This window comes from Pseudonaja textilis, chromosome 4 (assembly GCF_049901715.1).
Source record: "Pseudonaja textilis isolate UNSWEBS1 chromosome 4, rPseTex1.2, whole genome shotgun sequence".
Lineage (NCBI taxonomy): Eukaryota > Metazoa > Chordata > Lepidosauria > Squamata > Elapidae > Pseudonaja > Pseudonaja textilis.
Genome location: NC_141993.1, coordinates 88401279 through 88427392, shown reverse-complemented (window position 1 = coordinate 88427392; position 26114 = coordinate 88401279). Strand labels below are relative to the sequence as shown.

The 26114-nt window shown below is 45.8% G+C and overlaps 1 protein-coding gene across 3 annotated transcripts in view; it reads left to right on the top strand.

Moving 5' to 3' along the window:
* DVL3 (dishevelled segment polarity protein 3) overlaps positions 1-24366 on the top strand; it is an 80640-nt gene extending 56274 nt beyond the window's left edge. Inside the window, exons 9-17 of one of the 3 annotated variants that reach the window (XM_026721744.2) lie at positions 912-988; positions 2028-2095; positions 6863-6913; positions 7034-7183; positions 12351-12482; positions 16787-16954; positions 19620-19832; positions 23158-23550; positions 24193-24366. In XM_026721744.2, the coding sequence (XP_026577529.2) occupies positions 912-988; positions 2028-2095; positions 6863-6913; positions 7034-7183; positions 12351-12482; positions 16787-16954; positions 19620-19832; positions 23158-23550; positions 24193-24224 (1284 nt within the window). In that variant the 3' untranslated portion in view covers positions 24225-24366. Of the gene's footprint in view, positions 1-911; positions 989-2027; positions 2096-6862; positions 6914-7033; positions 7184-12350; positions 12483-16786; positions 16955-19619; positions 19833-23157; positions 23722-24192 lie in introns of those variants that run through there. The other 2 variants (XM_087933650.1, XM_026721745.2) reach the window with 2 other exon arrangements.
* The last annotated feature ends 1748 nt before the right edge of the window (positions 24367-26114 follow it).

The following is a 26114-nucleotide window of genomic DNA, read 5'->3' as shown; positions in this document are numbered from 1 at the left end:
TTGGACTGTGTGAGTATAGCTGTAGAAACACGTAGTCCGTGGGCTGATCAGCAAGGGTGAAAGAGTATTAATCTGGAAGCAGGTACAAATTTTCCAGGTGGGTCTGGGAAAGTAAAAATAAAGTCTCCATCAAGGCCACTTCCCGATGACTTCAGGAATGTGTCCATGAAGGTTTTTTTTTTTAGCAACCATACAGAAGTAGTTCGCCACCAACTGGGATTTTTCTTAACTTCCTAGTCCAGATTACATCCTTGGCATTTCCAAGTAGCCCCCTGTTCAGATATTAAGTCTCATCAGTGCTTAGCTTTCAAGCTCTGAGAAGGATGACCTGGTACAGGTCTACGAGAACTTGCCATGGCCAACTCAGTCATGACCAACTTGCATGGTCAAATTGCCTGGCCAACTCACCACGGGACAAGAGTGGAATAGATTCATTAAAAGGATGCCAAAGGGGGGACAAAAAATGAAATGCGAATGACAAAAATGAAAATATTTTAAAACTTATGTTAAATAATTGAATTGTTGAATTGTCCCGTGACGAGTTGGCCGTGGCGAGTTGGCGCATTCTGCTTGCTGCTGCTCTGTGTTGGGAAGCTGGAAGGGAGGGGGCTCCTCTAGGTAGGAGTAGAGACATTCAAATTTAGATTATGTTTGGGGGAGGAAATGTCTGTGATCAAATCTTGCATGTATATCTCTTGTTCCCCAAGGGAAGGAAGATAATGGCAGATTCTTGTAATACACATGATCAACAATAGAATAGTTACTTGGGGCTGTCCACGAGTGGTTCTAGTTGCTTGCGCCTTGACATTACCTCAGTTGAGGATATGGATCTACCCAGCGTTGAGTTTTTTTTCCTGACAACTCCATGTCTTCTTACCTCATCCTCTTTCATCTTTGATTTACCTTTGCAGGTGAACGATACCAACTTTGAGAACATGAGCAATGATGATGCCGTACGAGTGCTGAGGGAAATTGTGCACAAACCGGGGTAGGTCCTCTCTTCGGCCTCCTTGGTTCCAGTTTCCTTTTGATGCAGGCTTGAATGATGTACAGGTAGTCCTCCACTTACGACCACAATGGAACCCAACATGTATGTGGCTAAGTGAAAAATGTATTAAGTGAGTTTTGTCCCATTTTATAACTTTCCTCGCCACATTTGGTTAAAGCCCTGTGTTTGAACGGCTTCCTCTCTTGTGTCCTATCTTAATCCACCAAAATGGTTGGCCCAAAGGTACTTTTTCAGGAGGCAACGGGACTTTCTTGTTTTTTTATTTCTTTTGAAGACTTTTTGCTTCTCATCCAAGAAGCTTCTTCAGCTCTGACTTGGGTGGTGGGGAACCGAAGGATTTATACTCCTTGAAGACACAGCTGGTCATTTGCATCCTTTTAGAGGGTTGTTGAGGCCACTTGGAGGGTTATCTGGGTCCTCAGGGTCACCTGAAGATGCCAATGACCAGGATTTTCAGACAAGGATTTATACTCCTTGTCTGCAAGGGGTACAAATCCTTCCATTCCCCAACGTCCTGTCAGAGCGGAAGAAGCTTCTTGGATGAGAAGCAAAACGTCTTCAAAAGAAAAAAAAAAACAGGAAGTCCAATTGCCTCCTGAAAAAGGACTCTTGAGGAAAAACCGTGAGCTGGATGACGAACACCAAAATGGTTCTTGCTGTTAGTGAGGAGCCATGAGGTAACAGTCCAACAAATAATGAAAATAAACCATAACAGGTTATCGTTTTGTGAAAGCTTGTCGTTCTAGGGTTTGATGGCCCTGCAAATGCTGTCATCCTTTCTGTCAGGCACCGAAAGGATGTAGGGATTCCTCAAAACGCTTCCCGCCTTTTTTCTTCCGGATGTCTTAGTTCAGATTTCTTAACATTAAAAAAATAAAATCTTAACAAAAAAGGACTGTGGTTGGGGTGGAGCTATCCTGTTTTTTTTTTTCCTTCCCCTGAGGGAAATGCCAGCAACGGGGGTGCCCGTGTTGTGAACCAACTTGCCAGGGTGTCAACTTTTTGTGTTTTGCTGCAGGCCCATCACGTTGACGGTCGCCAAGTGCTGGGATCCGAGTCCCAGAGGCTGCTTCTCGTTACCCAGGAGTAAGTAAGCTTCCCGCCCGTAATTTTATTCGGGTCAGGCATGTACGTGACAGTCAATTTTACATGGTGCAGAGCTGAAAGTTTTGTTGTAAAAAAAACCCAAAACAAACAAACCTCGCCCCACCTAATTGTCAACTGGATCAGGGATTGCCAACCTTTTGGACCTCAGGGACCATCAAACTGATAATTTTAAATCCCACGGACCAGAGATCCTGGGAAAATCCCCCCAAAAAAGTCTGCAGGAAAATTCCTCATCCCATTTTCCTACCGATCGATCATTCTTTATTTGGGATCGCAAGATACCGTCTCCAGCTCCGTTCTCAGGGGAGAGAGAGAGAAAGAAAGAGAGAGAGAGACTGAGACTCTTTTGGCTTCATGCAAGGAAAGCAGCAGAATTCTTTCTTTCTCTCCCCCAAACTCCGCCAGAAATGAATCTTTGTTTGTGAGACTTGTCATGCCAGCACAGCCTCTTGGAGCAGGAGGCCTTGCAGGGTCCCAAAGACTCATTTCTGGCAGAGTTTGGGGGAGAGAAAGAAAGACTTTTGCTGCTTTCCTTGTGTGCAGCCAAAAGCAGAAGAAGAAAGAAGCAGAAAGAAGCAGTCCGGTGGCCAGGCAAGGCACGCGGGGCAAGTTCCCCCGCTCCTCCCTTTCCCCCCTCCCCTTACTACCTCATGTTGTTCACAATGCAAGCGATGCAAGCCTTGTGTTCCCACAGGCCATGTGGGCAGCACAACCTTATGTTCCCGCGTAGCCTGGATGGATTGCTTTGGGGGGGGTGCTTTGGGGGTGACATTTCTCTGCAGACCACCAAAATTTTCTTGCAGACCACCCTTGGTCCCCGGCCCACTGGTTGGCAACCACTGAACTGGATGACATGAAATCAATTTACGTGACCCGTGGAGCTGATGATGATGACCACAATAATAACGGGTTATTAAATTCATGTGCCCCCCAATTTCCAGCAGTTCTGGGTGGTGCACAAATAGAATTGAATAGAATAATATTCTATTTGTGCACCATTCAGAACTGCTGGAGTTGGAAGGACCTTGGAGGTCTTCTAGTCCAACCCCCCCTGCTTGGGCAGGAAACCCTCTTGTCACACAAAGGGTTGTCCAATCTCTCTGCTTGGATAGTTAAGAACATTTAAAGAACCAGGAAATGACAATCCTCTCCAGGAGTAAATAATGATGACAAAAACCGGACAGAACGAAGAAGAAAGAGGCAAGGCGTGATAAGTCCGTGATGGCAAACCTATGGCACCCGTGCCACAGGTGTCACGCAGAGGCATTTGTGTGGGCACGCGAGCCCCAGCCAAGGTTACCTGCACTGCGCATGTGCATGCCTCCCAGCTGATTTTTGGCCTGTTTGAGGCTGTTTTTGCCCTCCCGGAGGCTCGAGGGAAGCCTCTGTAGCCGCAGGAGGCTGAAAAATGGGCCTTCTGGAAATACGGGAGGTGCCAAAACAGGCCCGTTTTCAGCCTCCCAAGGCTGCAGAGGCTTCCCTCGAGCCTCCAGGAGGGCGAAAACTGCCTCCCCTGGGCTACGGAGACCCTCCAGAGGCTGAAAACAGGCACTTCTGATGTTTCCAGAAGGACCGTTTTCTGGCCTCCCAAGGCTACAGAGGCTTCCCTCAAACAGGCCGAAAATCAGCTGGGAGGCGTGCGCATGCACAGTACAGGTAAGGGGGTGGGGCGGAGGTGTTGCGCACACCTGTGCCTGGAGGGGAGACCACATTGCATTGTGGGCGCCGGCACGTGAACACGCGCAATTTCGGCACACCACAACAAAAAGGTTCACCACCACTGTGATAGGTTCTCTGACCACAAAGGCATCTACAGGCCTGACGGGTTCCAATCCCGCTTGCAAATAGGCCATGACCTACAATCACAACTGAGCCCCAAGTTTAGTGAGATAGTTCTGAAGTGAGTTTTGACTCATTTTAGGGCCTTTCTTGGCAGGGATGTTAAGTGAACCACTGTAGTTGTTAAGTTAATAAGACGGTCGTTAAGCAGATCTGGCTTCCCCCATTGACTTGGCTTGTTGGAAGATCGCAAAAGGGGGTTGCATGACACACATACACCCTCCCCTGACACTGCAACCGTCATAAATACGAGTCAGTTGCCAAGTGTCTGAATTTTGATCACGGGGATGCTGCAAGTGTGGAAAACAAGTCATAAACAAGTCATAAACCCCTTTTTAAAGTGCGGTTGTAGCTTTGGCTACTAAATGAACTGTTGTAAGTCAAGGGCTACCTGTAATAATTAACATATACAAGCAATCCTCCACTTAAAACATTTCATTTAGTGATGGTTCAAGGTTAACCACTGAACGGAAAAAAGTGACTTATGACCATTTTTCATGCTTACGATCGTTGGTTCCCATGGTTTCCCCCGTGATCAAAATTCAGACTCTTGGCAACTGACTCGCATTTAGTTAGAAGTTAGAGATCCCCTTGACAACCATGCTACCAACTGAACAGCTGCAGTGATTCACTTAACAACGGGTGGCAAGAAAAGTGGTTAAAACATGGGGGCAAAACTCAACAAATGTCTCACTTGGCAACAGAAATGTTGGACTCAGTTGTGCTTGTAAAAGTTGAGGGCTGCCTGTATTTGCAGCCCTTCATAAGAGAATAAATAGAGCTGCTTAGCAAACGAGGGTGAAAAGACAAAGCCAGAAATAAAATCGGTAGGGGTAAAGCTACAGTCCTTGGAGTAATATCATTCTTGACAATTCCTCGTTTAAAGACACTGCCAGTGTTTTTGTGAGGACTCTGTGTGTAGTGAGGACTAGTCCCCGGGAAGAAAAGATTAACTTCTTGAAGATGCTTGTTTTCCACACGTAGATCAGGGCTCTTCAAACTTGACAGCTTTAAGACTTGTGGACTTCAACTCCCAGAATTCCTCCTCCTCCTCCAGTCATGTTAGCTCAGGAATTCTGGGAGTTGAAGTCCACAAGTCTTAAACTTGCCAAGTTTGAAGATGCTTGACATAGAGTGACTTTCGAGACATTCCTAAGAAGGCCCCAGAGGTGCTTTTCCGAAAGGCAACTGAACTTGGTTGAATTAATATTTACCGACAAATGAAATAAAGGGAGACTGATATAGATTTATTTCAAGCCATCTCAAGCTAAATAAATTAGCTTGAAATAGATCTATACTAGTCTCCCTTTATTTCTTTTGTTGGTAAATATAAATTAGCTTGAAATAATATCTGTACTAGTCTCCCTTTATTTCTTTTGTCGGTAAATATAAATTAGCTTGAAATAGAGCTTTACAAGTCTCCCTTTATTTCTTTGTCGGTAAATATAAATTAGCTTGAAATAATATCTGTACTAGTTTTCCTTTATTTCTTTGTCGGTAAATATAAATTAGCTTGAAATAATATCTGTACTAGTCTCCCTTTATTTCTTTTGCCAGTAAATATAAATTAAACACAAAAATAGTTTGTCGCCAAAGCGGCTGCCAACGAAGGCTCTGGGATTGGAGCTAGAAGCAAAAGCGGAAGCAGTATGCTCCGTCCTATATTTGGGGTAGGCTGGTCCCACTAGAAGAAACACTTGGACTTTCTTGGTTTTTTGCTTTGTTTTGTTTGAAAATACGTCCCTTCTCATCCCAGAAGCTTCTTGGATGAGAAGCGAAACATTTTCAGGAAGCAAACAAACAAACGAAAAAAATCCCAGGAAGTCCAGTTGCCTTTTGGAAAAGAGCCTTTGGAACAACCTTGAGCTGGATGATTTGAGAATTTCTGTAGCCATTCCCAGGAAGGGTTTCCTCCTCCTTTTGTCCTAAATGCATAAATGGGCTTGCGGTGCGTGAGAAAGCCGCCAAGGGTGGACTTGTGCAGAAGCTAAAAGACATTGGACTAAAATACACACATGGTTGGAAAAAAATGATAAAACAACACATAGTCTTAAAGCCTGAGATACTTTTATTGGGGATTTTTGCCTGAAAGCTATAGTAAAGAAATAACGTATTTGATTATTAATGTATTAACTGCAGCTAGAATTGTATTTGCTCAAAATTGGGAAAAAAAATGAGAAAATTCCCATGGAGGAGGAGGAGGTGATCAAGAAATCAAGAAAATAAGAGAATGTGCATAATGATTAACATTAGCAATTAGAGAGCAAGAAGAAAAAGAGCATTCTAAGATTTGGGCGTTATTTTATGGATGGTTAGAAAGTATAGAGCAAGAAATTAAAGGATATTGTAATAAAAACGATACACTGAAATTGATTATTTTTGAATAAGCTACAACATGAATATAATTTAGTAAGATTTGGGATTTGCCTTTAAGGACAGCTTGAAACTGAAATAAAAACTTAATGACAATGTAATAATGATATAAGATGATATATAATGTTGACTGTAATAGAACATGAATGTAAACTTAATAAGAAATGTATAGCAATATTGTTAGGTGTGCAAGATATATGTACCCAGCCGACGCACTGTATAATGGAAAGATGGTTTTATTTGTTGTTTTTATTATAAAAATAAAAAAAAAACTTTTTTTTTTAAAAAAGAAAGCCACTGAGGTCTTCTCACCTTCTATTCTCTGTGCTGTTCTTCCTTCCTCTTCGCCTCTCCCCTGCCCTCTTCGGGACTTCCTACTTGATTGCTCTTTTGCAACCCAGCACAGCCGCGTCCCTTCCTTGCACGGAGCTTCCTTCCCCTTCTCCTAACTTCCCTGACTTGTTAATCCATGGGCGCCAGGTGGCTCTCCCTCTGTATCCCTCTCGCTGATCACCCCTCTCTTTTCTCCCCCAGTTGCTCCCCAGCGAATCTGGGCTGGGCCAGACTCTCCGTGCTCCGATCCGGGTGAGTCCCGGCTGACCCTGGGGGAGGACATGGCTGTCTAGAGGTCTTGGGGGGTTCCAGCGTGTAGGGGATTGACCGTCGAGGAGACGGCTTCTCACAAGGAGCCTGTTCCCTTTTCAGGTGAGCCTATCCGACCCATCGACCCAGCGGCTTGGGTGTCCCACACCGCGGCGATGACCGGCACCTTCCCTGCGTACGGTATGAGCCCATCCATGAGCACAATCACTTCCACCAGCTCTTCCATCACCAGCTCCATCCCAGAAACGGAACGTAAGTTCTTGTACTCACGCATCACCCATCCCTGCTTGGCTTCCGGTCACCTGCACGCCTCATCTGATAGGAACCATACCTGCACAGGGCCCAAGGTCCCCTTGGCGTAAGAAGAACCTGTACCCCCCCTCCTAAAACAGCCTCAGTAATGAAGGATCGGTTTCCTGGTAGATTCTGCTGAGCAGGGATGGTTGAGTCTCTCTTGAAAGGATACGTCCCAAAGGTGTTTTTTATTTCGCCCAAGAGGCAACTGGACTTTCGGGCTTGTCTTTGAAGACGTTTTGCTTCTCATCCAAGAAACTTCTTCAGCTCTGACTGGATGCTGGGGAATGGAAGGATTTATATCCCTTGCAGATGGCTGGACAACTGTATCTAGTGGTGGGTTTCAAAAAAAAATATTTTCCTACTAGTTTGGAGAGCTTACTTCATGCGTGCATGTGCAGGGCTCAAACACCGCCCCCTGTATCAATGCTGGTGAGCTGTGCTGGGTTTTTTAGCTCAGCTGAGCTGCGGAAATCCACTTCTTCCACGTGAATCAGCTGAGGTAATAAACAACAGAATATAGGAGAGGTGGGCGGGGCCAGCCAGCCAGTGGTATTTCCCAGTTCTCCGAACCAGTCAAAATTTTCGCTACTGGTCCACCAGAACCGATCTGAACCGGCTGAATACCACCTCTGACTGTATCCTTTTAGAGTAGAGGTCCCCAAACGTGACAACTGTAAGACTTAATGGACTTCAACTCTCAGAATTCTCTAGCCAGCATGGAGGATTCTGGGAGTTGAAGTCCACAAGCCTTAAAAGTTGCCAAGTTTGGGAACCCGTTTTAGAGAGTTGTTGAGGCCACTCGGAGGTTTTTCTGCATCCTTGGGGTCACCTGAGTGGTGCAAATGGGTGTGGAGCCTTCTTGGAACTGCTGAAAGGATCGTTGTTGCAGACTGGAGATAGGTGATGTTGTATCTGTTCTCCTCTGTTGAGAGAGGGCTGTTCATCTATCTCCAATCTACAACACGGTCCTTTCAGCAGTTCCAAGAAGGCTCCACACCCATTTACACCACTCAAGTGACCCTAAAGACACAGATAAACCTCCAAGTGTCCTCAACGACCCTCTAAAAGGATGCAAACGACCAGCTGTCTGCAAGAAGTATAAAATCCTTCCATTCTCCACCATCCAGTCACCGCTGAAGAAGCTTCTTGGATGAGAAGCGAAATGTCTTGAAAGAAAACCAGAAAGTCCAGTTGCCTCTTGAAAAAAAGCGGGGAAAAAAAGTACTTTTGGGACAACCATGACCTGGATGACTGAGAATCTCCATAGACTCTTGAAGGGATGTGCAGGGATTTGAACGGAGCTGCCCCCAAGAGGGACGTGGAGGGAGAGAAATACAGGAAGTATCAGCCAGGAGGAAGTACGGGTAATCCTCAACTTAACAATGGAGGACATTAAGTGAGTAGTCCCATTTTACAATTTTCCTTGCCCTGGTTGTAAAGTGAATCGCTGCATTTGTTAAATTAGCAACCCCATTGTTAAATGAATCTGGCTTCCCTCATTGACTTTGCTTGTCCCCCGGGGTCAAGGCAACCGTCATAAACATGAGCCACTTGCCAAGAATCCGAACTTTGATCACATGACCATGCGGATGCTGTAACGGTGGTGTGAAAAATTGTCGTGTCATTTTTTTTCCAGTGCCGTTGTAGCAATAGCACCTAGACTTATATGCCGCTTCACAGTGCTTTTACAATCCTCGCTTAAGTGGCTTACAGAGTCATCCTATTGCCCCCCCACCCCACAACAATCTGGGTCCTCATTTTACTCACTTTGGAAGGACGGATGGCTGAGCCAGCCTTGAGCCTGGTGGGATTCGAACTGCCAAATTGCTGGTAGTCAGCAGAAGTAGCCTGCAGTACTGCATTCTAACCACTGCGGTGTAACTACGAATGGTCCCTGAATTGTTGTCAAGTCAATGACTACCCGTAGAAGTTGATTTAAACAATCATGTTGACAAGTGCGATCATGGGATCATAGCAATAGCACTTAGACTTATACAGTATACTGCTTCACAGTGCTTTTATGGCCCTCTCTAATCAGTTTACGGGGTCAGCCTCTTCCCCCCCCGCCCCCCCAAACAATCTGGACCCTCGTTTTACTGACCTCAGAAGTGATGGAAGGCTGAGGCAATCTTGAGCTGGTCAGGATCAAACTATCAAACTGCTGGCAGATGGCAGACAGCAGAAATAACCTGCAGTACTGCATTCTCACCACTGCGCTGTCACAGCTCTTATATCATAGGGCTGGAAGGGACCTTGGACTGTTGAGTGTCCAGTGGGGAACCCTAGCTGTTAAAAGTGGTAAAGTTTTGGTTGGCTTCTCCTGACCAAGGTGGATAGGGGTGGACTAGCTTCCAAAGAGACAAGATAGCCTGTGAAGCAGAGTGGCACTGATAAGCGAAGTCCTCGACTTATAACCATTTATTTTGCGGCCATTCAAGTTACAACATTCATGAAAAAAGTGACTTATGACTGGTCCTCAACCCTTAACAAGCCTGCTACCATATTCCCCCATGGTCACGTGATCAAAATTTGGGTGCTTGGCAACTGGCATGTATCTACAACGGTTGCAATGTCCTGGGGACGCGTGATCTCCCTTTGCGGCCTTCCGTGTTGGCTTCTGATAAGCAAAGTCAATTTTTTGCGGGGGGGGGAGGAATGGATTTGCTTAACGACCACATGATTAATCAGCTGCAGTGATTCGCTTAACAACCATGGCAAAAAAAATATCGCGAAAGGAGGCACGGCTCGCTTGGGTTGCTTTAGAACAGAAATTCTGGTTCTGATCGTGGTCATAAGTCAAGGACTACCTGAATTGTGTTTTCAGAGCGAGCTTGTGGAGCAACAGGGGCACAGAGATTTCTTTCCTGCCTTCCCGGATGGGTGAGGAAGTGGGGAGAGGTGAGATTAAAGCCCGAGAGAGCCTATGGGACACTAGAACAAAGAAAAGATGGGATCCTCAGTGGAGCTAATGAGGAGGATCTGGAGATGATCTAGAGCAGGGGTATCAAACTCAAGGCCCAGGGCCCGGAAATGGGCCTGCGAGGTACTTAGATCTGTTCTGTGGGGCTGCCCTGGAAAACAGAGAAGGACCATGCCTCTGCCAGCGAAAACGGGCTCCCGAGCTCTGTTTTTGGCTGTGAGAGCCTCCTGCAAACTGTTTGCCAGAGAAAAACGGAGCTTGGGAGGGCCGCCAACTCTGTTTTTCTCTGGCAGAGAGTTGCAGGAGGCTGTCACAGCTGAAAACGGAGCTTGGGAGCCCATTTTTTGCTGGCAAAGTGCTTGGGCCACCATAGACACAAGTGACGTGGAGCTGGCCACGCCCACCCTGGCCCTCCAAGGTCAAACACAACCCTGATGCAGGCCTCCGTGAAATCGAGTTTGACACCCCTGATCTAGAGGTAGCTACGGATTGTGTTTTGGATATCCTCAATGGAGCTAATGGGGCCATGAGAATGATCTGGAGATGATGAAGAGGTAGCTCCTGATTGGGTTTTGGAGAGCAGGCAGGCACAGCCATTTGAATTAGCCATGGCTTTGAGCACAGAACAGTTGAGCTGTGAACTTTTCAGACACGATCCAAATCTCAAACAAGCCTCATTTTGTGCATAAATAGCAATGGCACTTAGGCCAGGGCTGTGAAACTTGTGCGGCCTGCGGGCTTGGATGTGTCACGTGCTGGCCACGCCCATGCCTGGTTTAGCAAAAGGTGAAAAAGTTGCAATATGTCCTGTGACGACGCAAATTTGACATCTCTGACTTAGATTTATATATTGCACAGCCCTCTCTAAGAAGTTTACAGAGTCAGCATATTTGCCCCCAACAATCTTGAGTCCTCATTTTACCAACCTTGGAAGGATGGAAGGCTGAGTCAGTCTTGAGCCGGTGAGAATTGAACTGCTGGCAGTCAGCAGAATTAGCTTGCAGTACTGCATTCTAGCCACTGCGCCACCACGGCTCTTAAAATGGCGCTGTTCCTGGTTACAAGTGTAGTAAAAAAAATGAAGCTGGCTATTGTGGCGTGTGTAAAAAACAGGTAGAAGTTTGATGGTACGTTGCAGTGGCCATCTTGATCATAATTGCTGGACTTTTCTGGGGTGTCTCAAATTTAGCTGACTTCCAGGCTGATGAAACAGGCCCTGCCACCTTTTCCAGGAAAGTTAGAAATCAAATTTTTGAAGTGAAAAAGGAGACTTTTGAGCTGGACATGTTTTGCACATCACTGGCGATGGAATAATTAGTTTGGCCAAGTGAAACATTTGAGGCAGCTCAGACTGTGTCATTCCTGAAATACCGTTGGCCTTGATCTGATCACTTTCTGTTTGGGAAAATGAAAAATTCCACTCCAGCTGCCCGTAGCTTTTTTAAACAAAGTGTTAAAGTAGAAGAACAAAGCACTTAAAACAATTCATGTCAGGCAGATACAGGTAACTTGCTAAAAATTTTTTTTTTTTTTAAAAAGGCACATTCTGACTTCATAGCAGTTTTTGAGGTGCGGCGATGGTTAACGGAGTGTCAACTCGTAAAGCATTCCTGGCTTACTTTTGAGTTGCCATAAGAAGGAGGGGTGGGGTGAGATCTAGCAGTTCGGTTGCTATGACCAGAAGCACATTCCATGCGTACCTTTCTCCAGATTGTGTCTCAGATTACCAGAGCCAGCCGCAGAGGCATGTTTTCTACATCCCCTGAAAGTTCTCTGTTGGAGAATGTGATTTATGACACACCCTGGGAGAAGTGGGGAAACGGTCATAGGTGAGCAATAAATTACATAGGGCAGGGCTGACTGCACTTGGGAAAAGTGCCGACATGTTGCTTCTAATAAATAATTGGATTTCTTTTGAAACTGGAGGCTCATGAATTAATTAGGGCTTTCATCGGAACCTGACAAGGAATCCTATTCAGAGGAAGACGGTAGATCCATGTAGCCTTTAGCGTATGCCTGTCTGGTTTCCCGGCCCCCATCTCACTTGCAGCCTTTCCCAAATTTCTCTTCCTGAAATGTGTTGGTTTCCCAGGATCTCCTCCTGACCGATCTGGAGAACATCAAGAATCTATATGTGGTGCTCACGTGCGTTCCTCTACTTTCCTGTCACCTCTCACCTCCTCCTACCTTCCTTTTGCACAGGTCTCGATGACTTCCACCTCTCCATCCATAGCGACATGGCCACCATCGTCAAAGCCATGGCCTCGCCCGAGTCAGGCTTGGAGGTGCGTGACCGCATGTGGCTGAAGATCACCATTCCCAGTGCCTTCATTGGTAAGACTGGCCAGAGGAGCCATGGTTAGGGTTAGGTAGCTTGGATGGACAGACGGCAGACTGAGACTGAAAGACACCGATGTGGCTTTGGAGGAGAAGCTATGGGGCTGCAGAACAGCTGAGGGATCTGTTGCTCTTTAGATCCTTCTCCACAGGATGTTGACAGCCTATTCATAAGTTGCTTCACGTCTGCCATCTTAAAACTACATCCCCATGAAGAAGGATTATAGAGAAGATATTATAGCCATACTTTAGATGGGGGAGGGGGTAGAGTCTAGATCTTTGTCTGAATTAGAAGCTTTCTATCTCCTTCATCATTGTCTCTATAGTCCTTCCTTCCTTCCTTCCTTCCTTCCTTCCTTCCTTCCTTCCTTCCTTCCTTCCTTCCTTCCTTCCTTCCTCTTTCCTTCTTCTTTCCTTCCTCTTCCTTCCCTCCCTCCCTCTCCCTCCCTCCCTCTCTCTTTTCTTTCTTCCCCACCTTTATTATTTTCACAAATAATCCACAGTGGCAAACATATCCAATGTACCTTCCTTCTCTGGTGTGTGTGTGTGTCTCTAAAGCCTGTTGTGGTTCTTACCATTCTTGGGTTCTAGTTTTCCTTGCTTTGAATGCTTGTTATTTACTTGCTTGTGTTACTTATTTATTTTGGACCCCCACCTTTTATCATTGTTGCAAATAATTCAAGGTGGTGAACAGATTCAGCACACCTTCCTCCACCTATTTCCACCACAACAACCACCCTGTGAGGTTGGTTGTGCTGAGAGGGAGTGACTGGCCCAAAGTCATCCAGCTGGCTTTCATGCCTAAGGCGTAACTAGAACTCCCTGTCCCCTGGTGATTGGCTCAAAGTCATCCAGCTGGCTTTCATGTCTGAGGCGGAACTAGAATTCATGGTCTCTTGCTTTCTGGTGCCTTAACCAAACTTATATTAGACTCACTCGCCTCAGGATTGCTAAATGTAAAAAAAAAGAAGCCAACGAAAGAGTTTGTTCTTGCTTTCCTCTTTGCGCTCGGTTATGGAGAAATGGACGCAGGAGTCAAGTGGAATCTGACAGGAACAGAATACTACAGTTGCTTACTGTGATACGAACTCTGTGCTTCTGTTAATGTTTTCCAAGACCACTCTTCTGTGTTTAGCAGCAGAATCCCTCTGCTGAGTCATCTTTAATTTGTGGGTTGAGAAGGACATCCAGTTCCTCTTCACACGTATACTCCCCTTCCTATAAACATGCTTTTCACGTTTTCTGTCCAGATTTCAACATTTCATCCTGTTAAATTCCATCCCATTCATTTCAGTCCATCGCCCAAGCCTAAAACTTTTTTTTCCACCTTTCTTTTTCTCATTCTCTTTCTCCTCTTCTCTTTCATCTAAAGTATTTACCACCCCTTCCCACCTTTGCCTCGGCTGTCCATTAAACGAGGGGGTCCCCAATCCCTGGGCCACAGCCTGCTCGAAACCGGGCCGCATTCCGTAGCTGGCTCAAGAATTCTGGGAGTTGAAGTCCACAAGTCATAAAAGGGGGCCATCCCTCTCCACTCTGCACAGGAATAACCCTGCAAGCTAGTGACCGGCCCTGTGTCATGCTGAGAATTTCTGTAGCTGAGGCAGGCCTCAAAACATGCTCTTCCAGTTTGGGGTTCCTCGGCGACGGACCGAAATCCGCGATCGTGCGCAGTTTCGATCCGGGCTCGCTGCTGGAGTGTCCCGAGCCGCCCGGATTCGGGTCTGAAGCCACCCCGTAGAAGTGGTGAAGAAGGGGGAGCCATAAGCGGGGTTGAGGAGAACCGCATCTCTCCTCCTCGGCTGGACATAACTCCCTTTCCAAAGGCGGTTGCAGCGGTGGTCAGAAATGGCTACCTCAAAGAAGAACCCGACCGGACCAGATTGTGCAGGAGGAATTTTAAAGGAGAAAGTTTGATTGACTGGGTTGAATGGAGAACATCTATTTAAGGTACCTGGAACCTGAATTTTAAAGACTAATACTATTCCTAAAAAAGATTTTAAGCTGCGAAAGAGAAAGGGAAAGGAAACAGAATTGGCTTTTTTTCCTCTAACATCGACAGTTTTAATTGACTTGGAACGTTAAGAAGAAGAGATTCGAATAAGAAATTGATGCTAATCCACTTTGACATTAATAGGCTATTTCTAGCTGAAAATAAGTGTCAAAGGGATAAAAGATTCTTGGATAATTTAAAAACTTTCTTTAAAAAAAGAAAGAAAGCAGCGGAGGGAAAAAGGAAAAAAGAGGGTGGAATCTGGAAATGGAGGAGTCCACCTGGAACTTTAAAAAAATCGATAGTGGAATTTTAACAAGGCTTGCAAAAGATACATTGTAGCTGAAACTTTGTTACAAGATGACAAAGCCCCTGGAAAGACAAAGTGAGGAAAGAAGCAAGAAACAGTTTTGGATTATTGGATGATTCCTGGAACTTTGGATGGAGGATCCTAATGAAACAAAATAAAATCAATTGGGGGTTGCTTAAAATTTTTTAAAATGGCATCACTCTTTGGAGAGTTAAAAATGAGATTTAAAGAACGAAGAGAAGAAGCACAAGAGGGAAGAGGATCTTTTGGCTTCGTATTTCAATTTTTAGAAATGGAGATTTTGAACTATGAAAAACAACAAGAAACGCTGGCAGAACAAGAAGGGCGGGATAAAGAAGAAGCCTTCTTTAATGACCAAGCAACTTTAAGCAGGGTAAAAAAAGGGAAAGGGGGGAAAGGGAGTTAAAAACTTAAGCATTGAAGCAACAACCAAAAAAAGAGAGTAATTTGAAAAGCAACCATAATATCAGGAAGAAGCAGAAGGGAGGATCACAGAAGGGACAATCAGATAGAAAAGGGAATAAAAGGGGGAGGGAGAAGAAGAGAGGGAAGAGGGAAAGGAAAAGAAGCTACAAAGGACAGAAACAAGATATAGGGGTACAGGAAAAACATACAAGAATTAAAGGTATAAACCTATTTAAAAGACACAGAGACAATGGTTAAAATTTAACTTAAGGAGAGGATTCTGCAAGGGTACATGGGATAGCATTGTTATACAATATGTTAGATGATTAAAGTGATAGAAAAAATCTCTATTGATGCGTAGTGGAATATTTGTTTGTAACGAGAATAAGGCCCTCGGTGATTTAAAAAGAATGTTTAAAAAAAACTGAAAAGAAACATGGAAGATTCTTATCAGTTGATATGATGAACTTGAATAAGAATAATAACTTTATTGACTACTGTTAATAACTATTGTTTGGTTTTTTATTTAAAAACAGTAATAATAAAATATGAAATATAGATGATTAAAATGAAAGACAACTGATATTACTAGGTAATGTTATTTAAAAGAAATAGAAATGTAAAAGATTGTTATTAATGGCAGAGCTGTACTTGAATAGAATAATTATTCCATTTACTATTGTTATACATATATATACAGATATATATCGTAAGGCATTCGCTTTCCGGGTATTTTCCCACGTCATAGTAGTTGTGCTTTTAAAGTTGTAGCGACGTTTCAGCAGAATCTCATCTGCCATCATGATGAGATTCTGCTGAAACATCGCTACAACTTTAAAAGCACAACTATAATGACATGGGAAAATACCGAGCAAAGCAATGCCATACTTAAGTACCAGCGAAAAGTTAAGAAAACAGATACATATACATATATACTTTTTCTTTTAAGAATTTAGTGTGTATTTTTAAGGGAATGTACCAAGCAGAATTCGATTGAAAATAGGTATGTGTTATAAAATAGAGGTTAGAAAATGAACGTTATAACTGTAAAGATGTAACTTAAATTTTTAAATAAGGTTTGAAAAAAGATATAAAGGTGTTACACCCCAGTCTAGTAATTACAGGGGAAAATTTGTTTTATGAGAAAAGATAATATGAAATTGTAAACAGGACAGATGAAAGTATAAAAACATTGATTCGATTTTTAAAATTAGAAAAAGATATGTAATTGAATTAAGAAAGGAATGAAATAATTTAAAATAAGGCTATAGGAAGTAAAGAAAGGAAAAAGCTATTGAAAAATTCCAAAAATAGTTATAAGATATGGATTAGAATGTATAAATATGTATTGAGTTTATGTCTGTATGGAGAAGGGATAACCTGGGGTCACACTGTTCTCAAAAAAAGATATTTTATTTGTATTTATATGTTTTGTGAAAACTTAAAACTTTTATAAAAAAAACCAAACACGCTCAGCCCCAATGCCAGTGCCATCCTAATCCCCACACCACTTTCCATTTGTCGTTGCCTCTCTTCCTTGTTCAATCTCGCTTGTTTCTGCCCCTTTGCAAGGTTCGGATGTGGTCGACTGGCTGTACCATCACGTGGAGGGCTTTACCGACAGGCGAGAATCCCGCAAGTATGCCAGCAATCTGCTGAAGGCTGGTTATATCCGACATACGGTCAACAAGATTACCTTCTCGGAGCAGTGCTACTACATCTTCGGGGACCTCTGTGGAAGTATGGATTGTAATCATGGATATGGGCTGGGAAGCAGGGATGGGCCAATTGCAGGTAGTCCTCGACTTATGACTCCAATTGAGCCCAAAATCTCTGTTGCTAAGGGAAGCAATTGTTAAGTGTGTTTTGCTCCATTTTATGGAGCAGAGATGTTAGCAGAGGTACCTTGGCAGAGGTGCCAAATGAATCACTGCAGTTAGTGTCATGCCCCTGTGGGAATCTGACTCGGAGGCAGCCAAATAGCTGACAGGGAATGGGAGTGTGGCTCCATTGGCTGTGGAAAAAACTGGGGAAGGGCAAAATCCAGCTGGTAGAGCAGGGTAGAGGTAAAACAAGGGAGAGGGAATTCAGAGGAAGACCCAGGCCTACCCCCTGCAGGGAGGAACAGAGAAGAAGCAACGGGGGTTCCGTGGCTTACGGGGGAGGAAAGGGCCCTGATAGCTGCAGCTGGGAACACAGTGTATAAAAAGGCAAGCTGCATGCAGCAGGCTGTTGGGAGCAAATGTGACTTTATCTTGTATTGTGGGTTATCTGTGTTCCTGGCGTCTTCCCAACTGTGTGAGTTTTGCTGTGCTTTCAAGTTTGAAATTCCTGCTCCTGCCCTGCCAAACTAATTACTTCAGTTTGGTTTGTTTGGATTTTAAGTTACAGTTTGTGTGTACCTTGTTCTGGACTGAATTTTCTACAGTCAAAGGCTGTTCCTGGGAGAGTTTTTTCTCCAGCCCGAAGGTAACCTGGACATTGTGGGCAAAGTTGGAGATAATAAAGGGACTCTTGTTGCTTATCTGACTGTGTTGCCTTTGTGCCACGCCCCGGGTCATTACAGTTAGTTACATAGTTGTTAAGTGAATCTGTCTTCCCCATTGATCTTTCTTTTTGTCAGAAGGTCGCAGAAGGGGATCACATGATCCCGGGATACTGCGATCATCATAGATCTGAATCAGTTGCCAAAAAATCTAAATTTTGATCATGTGACCACAGGGATGCTGCACTGGTTGTAAGTGTGAAAAACAGTCATAAGTCACTATTTTCAATGCCATCGTAACTTTGAATGGTCACTAAATGAAAGGTTTTAAGTTGAGGACTATTCCACCTTGAAACGGAGTTTTTATCATTTTGGAACTATTCCAAGCTGAGTGGGATGCTTCTTTCTTTTTTGGCTTTTTCCCCCCTTTGCTTGAAAATGTTCCAGAATTTATTGGAACAGCCCATTCAAGGGTGGCTGAATTTAAATCTCTCATGGGCACGAAGGCACTCGAGTCTGATGAGGCCTTTGACCCCTCCCTTGGTCTCAGCCTGGTCCTCTCCTACAATTAGACTCATAACGTTCCGGTATTAGAGCCTGCCAATAAAGTATACAGGTAATCCTCAAATTACAATCATTCATTTAGTGACCATTTGAAGTTGGAATGGCACTGAAACAAGTGATTTATGACCATTTTTCACACTTAACGGCTGTTGCAGCATCCCCATGATCACGCGATCAAAATTTATACATCCGGCATGTATTTATGACGTTTGGGGCGTCTCGGGAGTCATGTGATCCCTTTTTGCCCTTTTTTTGATTAGCAAAGTCAACGGGGAAGCCAGATGCATTCAACAACCACGTTACTAATTTAACAATTGCAGCGGTTCATTTTGCCCGTGTTGCAAGAAAGGTGGTAAAATGGGACAAAACTCACTTAACAACTGCCTGGCTTAGCAACTGAAATGTTCGGCTCAGTTGTGATTATAAGCTGAGGATTACCTATAGTGCTAGTCTTACTGCGGAGTTGAATTTTGGATCCGTTCTTCCTTGGTTGGAAAGCCCTCCTTGTTCCTAGACCCCTATCTACTCACTTCCTTTCTTGTCGGGAGGAGTTCCCTACCCTACTGCTTAACCCAAGGGTCTCCAACCTTGTTTGGAACTGGGCCACGTAAGCGGCCGGTGAGCGTGTGCGTGCAGGAAACTCCATTTGCGCAAGCAGCATGTATGTGTTCCCGCCGCTTGCGGTTGTGGCCTGTCAGCCACCGGCCCCACCAGCAGCCAAATCATAGGTGGAGGAGGAGTCAAGGTCAGCACCAGGGCAACCCGAGAGCTTTGAGGGGGAAGAGGGAATGGAGTTGTCAAAGACAGACAGAGGCAGAGTCCGGGCTGTCCGTCAGCCCTCAGATGGAGAGTATACAGCCCTCAGGTCTGGAGGTGGCTGATGAGAAGAGGAAGAACAGCTGGGTCCAGTGCCTGACGCGCGGATGCGTAGAAGGCAGAGGAGAGGAGGGCAGTGGAAATCTATGGGCCGGTCCTTGGGACGGAAGAGCCACTGCTGCTAGTGAAGCCCCACCCTGGCTCTGGGGATAAAAGGCAGGGGGAGGAAATGAATAGATGTGGCAGACAACTATTCATCTCCCAGGCCGGACAGACTAGTTAGCTCGCGTTGAGAGAGAAACTTTTTGCTGGGGCAATTCCAACCTAATAAAAGAATCTTTTGAGTTCACATCAGAGGTTTGGTCATGTTTGAGAACTGGGTCAGAACACTTGCACTAATGGAGCTGCGCGCATAAGCGCGCTTGCCTGCCGCTTGCATTGAACCGTTCCCCTCCCCCCCGCCACCGGTCCACAAAACGGAATCTGGGGGGCTGCTCATTTAACCTTTGCTGGTTTTCTGTGCCTCTTTTCTCCTTGCAGACATGGCCAACCTATCCTTGCATGACCACGATGGATCTAGTGGGGCCTCCGACCAGGATACGCTGGCTCCGTTACCTCACCCAGGAGCGGCCCCCTGGCCCCTAGCTTTTCCTTACCAATATCCACCTCCACACCCCTACAACCCCCACCCTGGCTTCCCTGAGCCGGGTTACAGCTACGGAGGGGGCAGCGCAGGCAGCCAGCACAGTGAAGGTAAGCATCGACCAGGATCTTGCATTCTGCCTCCAAAGCCTTGTAGAAGGTGGCCTTTCTTTCTTCTGCCTGAGCTGTGAATCAGGCCGTGTCTTGGGGTCCCTCTCTGGAAAGCTTTAAAACAAAGGTCAGGTTGCACGCAAAATCTTGGGTTGTGGGAACAGCTTCCTCCTCCTCCTTCTGGACACTGATGTTCCCTCTCAATCGAGGAATGAGTGTAACTTTTGAGCATTTGAAAAATCCTCGTTTGCTGCTTCCTTATTCTAAATTGGTCACTTAGGCAAGGATAATCCCTATGGATGCAGGGGTGAGCTGCTACCGGCTTGCCCTGGTTTGGGCGAACTGGTAGCTAATTTTATCATTTTTAATTACCCTTTCGATGAACCAGTAAATCCCACCTTTGGCTGGCCCCACCCACCCTGCCCCGCCCCACCCAGAAGTCCCCACACGGCTCGTTTTGGATGCCAGGTAAGTACAAGGCCACACGGAGGCTAGGGAAGGGTGAAAAACCGGCCTCTCAGAGACTCCGGAAGACCGGAAATGGGCCCGTTTTCACCCTCTCAGAGACTCGAGAAAATCCTCCAGAGCCGGGGAAGGTTAAAAATGGGCGTCCTGGAAGTTCCAGAAGGCTGGAAATGGGTCGAGGGCCTCTGGAGCCCAGGAGAGACCTTTTTCGCCCTCCCGGATGCTCGAGGAAAACCTCTGGAACCCGGAGAGAGCGAAAACAAGATGGTGAAAGAGGCAGCTGGATACAAGAAGGAGGGAAACGGGGTTAAGTTTTAATCATTCAAAATCTGAACGGAGTGAGAGCACGGAGTCTCCTTGTTTTCAGCCGGGTGCCTTTCACCATTGGACTGAACTGGTTCTCCGTTTTAATAGCCCTTTCACTGGTCTGTCTCTTGTTCCAACTGGAACGTTTTACGCCTCATGTGATTACAGGTAGGTGGTCCTCGACTTACCACAGATCATTTAGTGACTGTTTGAAGTTGCAATGGCACTGAAAAAAGTGACATGGCCTTTTTTTCACACGATCGTTGCAGCATTCCCATGGTCGCATGACCAAAATTCAAGCGGTTGGCAGCTGACTCATATTTATGACGATTGCAGTGTTCCGGGGTCATGTGATCAACTTTTGCGACCTTCAGACAAACAAAGTTGATCAGGATGCCAGATTCACTTAAGAACGGTTTTACCAATGTAACTGCAGCGATTCACTTAACAACTGTGGCAAGAAAGGTCATAAAATGGGGCAAAAATCACTTAATAAATGTCTCACTTAACAACAGACATTTTGGGCACAATTGTGTCCATAAGTTGAGGTGTACCTGCAGTTGTTTTTCTTAAATGTTTCATGGTTTTTAATGCTGTAGATCACTTCAGCTGTCTTAGAGGAAGGGAAAAATGGAATATGAATGTTAGTGTCAACTGTCCAATTAGTTTTGAATTCCCAAGTAGAACTTTATTGGATACGCCATGTTGGTACTAAAGAAACAAAACTAGCTCTGGTTTTCCCACTTGCCCAGTTAAACAGTAACTTCCCCTTCTCCCCACCCAGGGGCGATTACATTGTCCAATCATGAGACGTCCTTTTGTTATGGGAACTGTCCATCTCTTTCTCGAGCACCTGCAGTAGTGACCTTGATGGCTTCCATGCTCTGCATACATTCTCTACATTCCCTCTCCCTTCCTTTCCCCCAGTTCATTGGCAAGTGGCAAAGCGTGAAGGTTTGAAAGAAGCAAAGCGGTTCAATCTTGACAAGTTTGTTAAAAGGAAAAAGAAAAAGAGATCTTCTTTTGTTTTTAGTCCGCTTCCAAGCAGGCAGTAGTTCAAGGTTGTCATGTACAACAACTTGTGTATATTCTTGCAGGATAATATGCCTAGTCTTTGGCCTGTACTTTCTGCAGTGCTCATAAAGAGCTACTTTTCTTTTCTGCCCTGGAGAATAGATGGAGGGTGTCATGGTTTTGCCAAGTTTTTTTCTTTCTTTCTTGGCTTTAGTTCCTAGGCTCCTTTTTTCTGTTGTGAAAATGTCATTTGATTCACACGACATCTCTGTCTGGTCTGGCCCAATGGGGGAACCAAATGCCTTTATGTTCTGCGTCTTGAGTTTTCAGGAGGTGGTAAACCCAGCAGAAGAGGCATGGACAGATAGTCTTCGACTTACGTACACAAGTAAGCCCAACATTTCTGTGGTTTAGTGAGACAATTGAAAAGTTGCCCCATTTTACATTGCCTCATTTTACGAACTTCCTTGCCACAGTTTGTCAGGATTCCGGCAGTTAAATCATGAGTCTCAAACCAAACTTCCAAAACTTAAAAAAGGATTTATTGGGACTTAAAACTGTCCAGCACTGCCTGGGTGTAGCCAACTCTGAGGCACATCATTCATTGTCACCCTTGACCCTGATTTTCCCTCACCCCTCTGGGTATATTGTAATTCATATTCTCCAATGGGACACACCCATAGCCCAGAGTCATCGATCATGCTTTCCAATTAGAATTTTGTGCGACAGAAACTTCAGTCACCTAGTTAGTATCTTTGAAAACATTTATGGAATGCAGTTTCAGTTTTGCAAGCTGCTGCAATTCTTCCCTTTCTGTTGGCAACTCTAGAAAGACCAGAGAAATACTTTATGAGTTGGCGCAGTTGTTAAGTGAATCGGTGTGGCGGTTAAGTTAGTCAACGCAGTTGGGAAGCGACTCTGGCTTCCCTGTTGACATTGCTGGTCAGGAGGTCTCAAAAGGAGATCATGTGACCTGGAGGGGGGACGGGACACAGCAACGGGATTTAAATAGGAGCCAGTTTCCATGCATCTGGGATTGGACCGTGGAGGTGGACACTACAGAAGTCATAATGGTGATCAACGGCCCTGAGTCCCTTTTTTTTCAGTGCCGTTGTAACTTTGAACTGGTCATTAAATGAACGGTGGCAAGTCGAGGATTACCTGTATTGGGCTACTTTGGCAGGGAATGCAGATTTCTGACCTGGTGCAGCAAAGCAGAATGTGCGTTTTAGTCCCTGCTGACTTGCTTCCTCCCCCAGATTCCCTCAACTTAAAACAAGGTAAGTCTTCTAAATCCAGCATTTTTCAAGCTTGGCAGCTGGAAGATGGGCCAACTTCAACTTAAAAATGATAATATTTAGCTACCAGTTCGCCCGAACCAGGGCAAACCGGCAGCAGCTCACCTCTGCATCCATTCCTGGCCTAAGTGACCAATTTAGAATAAGGATGCAGCAAATGAGAGTTGAAGTTGGTCCATCTTCCAGCTGCTAAGGTTGAGAAACACTGCTCTAACCACTATCAATTGTTACTCCTTGTGCAGGAAGCCGCAGCAGCGGTTCAAACCGCAGCGGCAGCGAGAGACGGAAGGACCGGGACCCCAAGCCTGGGGAGTCCAAGTCGGGTGGTAGCGGCAGCGAATCGGACCACACCAGCCGTAGCAGCATTCGGCGGGAGCGAGCGGCCAGCGAGTGCTCCATGCCGGGCAGCCAACGTAGCCATCACTCCATGGCTCACAGCGTGCGCAGCCACCACAGCCAGCAGTCTTACGGCCCTCCAGGCCTCCCACCTCTCTACAGCCCTCCCATGCTCCTGATGCCGCCGCCCCCTTCCGCCCTGGGACCTCCCGGGGCTCCCCCGGGCCGAGATCTGGCCTCGGTGCCCCCTGAACTGACCGCCAGTAGACAGTCATTCCGAATGGCCATGGGCAACCCTAGTGAGTTTTTTGTGGATGTAATGTGAAGATCCCTCCCTCCCTCCCTCCCTCTGCCTGTCTGGGCTGCCCCCACCCCCTTCCCAAGTTGGTTTATCTCCTAGAAAGATCACACTCGGTGTGAGATGCCTCTCTGTGCTGCCTGTCTCTGTTCCTCTTTCTCCGTTTCGTTTTTTTGACTTGGCTTTTATGAAAAGGGGTTGAGGAAATCAAATGGACTAAACCAGTGGTCCCCAACCTTTATGACTTTTTTGGGGGGTGGGGGGTGGAGAGGGGAACTGGCCAGCCACTCATGCAACCTTGTTCTGAACGGTCCACAGCTCGGTAGTGGGCCGCGGCCCAGGGGTGGGTGGGTCGGGGACCCCTGAACTAAACTGTTTGATTCTAATCTTTCCCGCAAGTGTCTCCAGCAGCTTCTCCTAAACACCGCCCTCCCCCCCATGTGATTGCAGAAAAGAACAGCCCCTAACCCAGCTTGTATTTTTAACCCGTTAACCTGCACGCTAATCCATTAATCTGCACCCACCCGGGACCTCCGCTGCTCGCCCGTCGTCGTCGGGTTTTTTTTTTTTTCCACGCCACCAGCCCTAAACACCTGCCCTCTTTCTCCTCCTCGCCCCTCTTGTGTTCCTCTCTGCCGAGCAGCCAAGAATTATGGGGTCTTTGACTTCCTTTGAGCTGGCCAGCCGTGGTTTGGGGGAGAGCCTGCGTCACGTGGTGGCGGTTTTTGGTTCCTCCTGACTTCCAGGAGAGGAAGACGCAGAGCCTTTTCAGCCTGCTTAGGGGCTGAAGATGACTTCTTGGTTGGAAGATGTCCCTCCTTATTCCATCAGCCCGGGAGGGGAAGGAGGGATGAGCTCCGACTATGTCCCTCTCCTGGCAGCAGCATGGCCTCAGCCATGGGATTCTTGAGATGGACCTGCTGGATGCCGGCGACTTCCCCTTCGCTGAATCCTCAAGCTGGGATGAAGTTTTCCCTTGGAGGCTAAACTTGATTTTCGGATGCCTGATGTCTGGAATAAATCTAGGACAAGAGAGCCAGGCCACTGTCTCCACTCAAGATATCCAAAACTTTTGCCCCCTTCTACACCATGGAGCAATTGCAAAGAAAACTCTTGTCGAAAACCCAGGATTGTTTGCTTGCTTGTTTGCTTGCTTGCTTTTTGGAACATCGGTGTCGGTCAAGAATCATGTTTGGTTTGCACTGCTGTTCCTGCATCAGTGGATGTATCAGAAGATTTATTTTTTTCCCCTGATATTACTTTTTCACAAACTTGTAGTCTTCCAGCTCTTTGTGGGAGATTTTGAGTCCCTTCCCCATCCCGTCTTGCCCTTATTTTTGTTTTAAATCCCATCATTGGTTCTTTCCCTTTCATGGCTATGTGGATTGGCACTGCCCTCATTCTTCTTTTTTCTGTGTGTGTGTGTGTGTGTGTGTGTGTGTGTGTGTGAAAACAATCCCAAAACAAGGGAAAAAAACAACAACTACTAAGGTCCCGGGAGAAATGTAAAAATCATTTATCCCTGAATTGGAAGGACTGACTTCTTCTGAGATTGTGTTAGAGTTGACACTCTTTCGTTCTCTCTTTCCCTAATCCCTTCCGCATGATTTCTAGGAGTTCGCAAACTTTTCTGCTTGTATGTAGCCTGTTTTTTGATAATAATAGTGGACGCAGAATGCAACTTCCGGTTCCTGTCTTTAGCAAATCAAATTTCCTCTTGGTTTTGAAGTTGGACGATCGGGACAGTTGGCTTTTGAAATCTTCCAAGGCAGGAGAGCTGATGCTTATTCCTCCCGTGGCTCGGGATATAACAAGGGGGGATAATGAATGCACAAACAGCTGAGATTTGCCAGCCTGGTATTCCATTTTGCTCTCTCTTCGACCTCGTCCCGCCATCGAAACACGGACAAATTCTGATTCTCAAGGGCTGGCTTCCTGCAACACACTAAAGCACAAACTAAAGATCCTTAGGACTTAACTCTTAATGGATTAATGGACTCCTCCAAGTAGCTTCCTTATCCTCCTGGGCTATCGTCTTCTCACTTCCCTGATCCGTCGTCAACAATGGATTTCCTTCTGATTTATCCAAACCCTGAACAGGTCCTGCTCACTCAGTTGTTTGGAAGTCAGCAGGACCTGCCAGACTAATACGTGGTGTGACCCCATCTAATGAACGACTTTGTGGCAATTCCCCCTTTAGTTGTGGCGGTGGTGGGCTCTTCCTTGCTTTCTGTGCAGGACCACGTCCGGGATGCACAGGCCAAAGAGTTCCTTTGCTTTTTAGCTTTGGGGTCCATCCGTCGAGTGGCCCTGTGAAGAGCGAATCCAGAGAACCCAGTTCTCTCACCAGCAACACTTTTGGGAAGTTGTGATGGCGGTTAAGCCCAGCTGTTTCTTGGCATTTGGGTTGCCGGAAGAGAAAAGCGAGGAGTGGCATTTGCTTTGCAACAAAAGGAAAAATGCTTATAATCATGCCAGGTGACTTTCTAGACCAGGGGTGTCAAACTCGATTTCATCAGGGTTACGTTTGATCTCGAGGGGCCGGAGTGGACGTGGCCAGGGTAG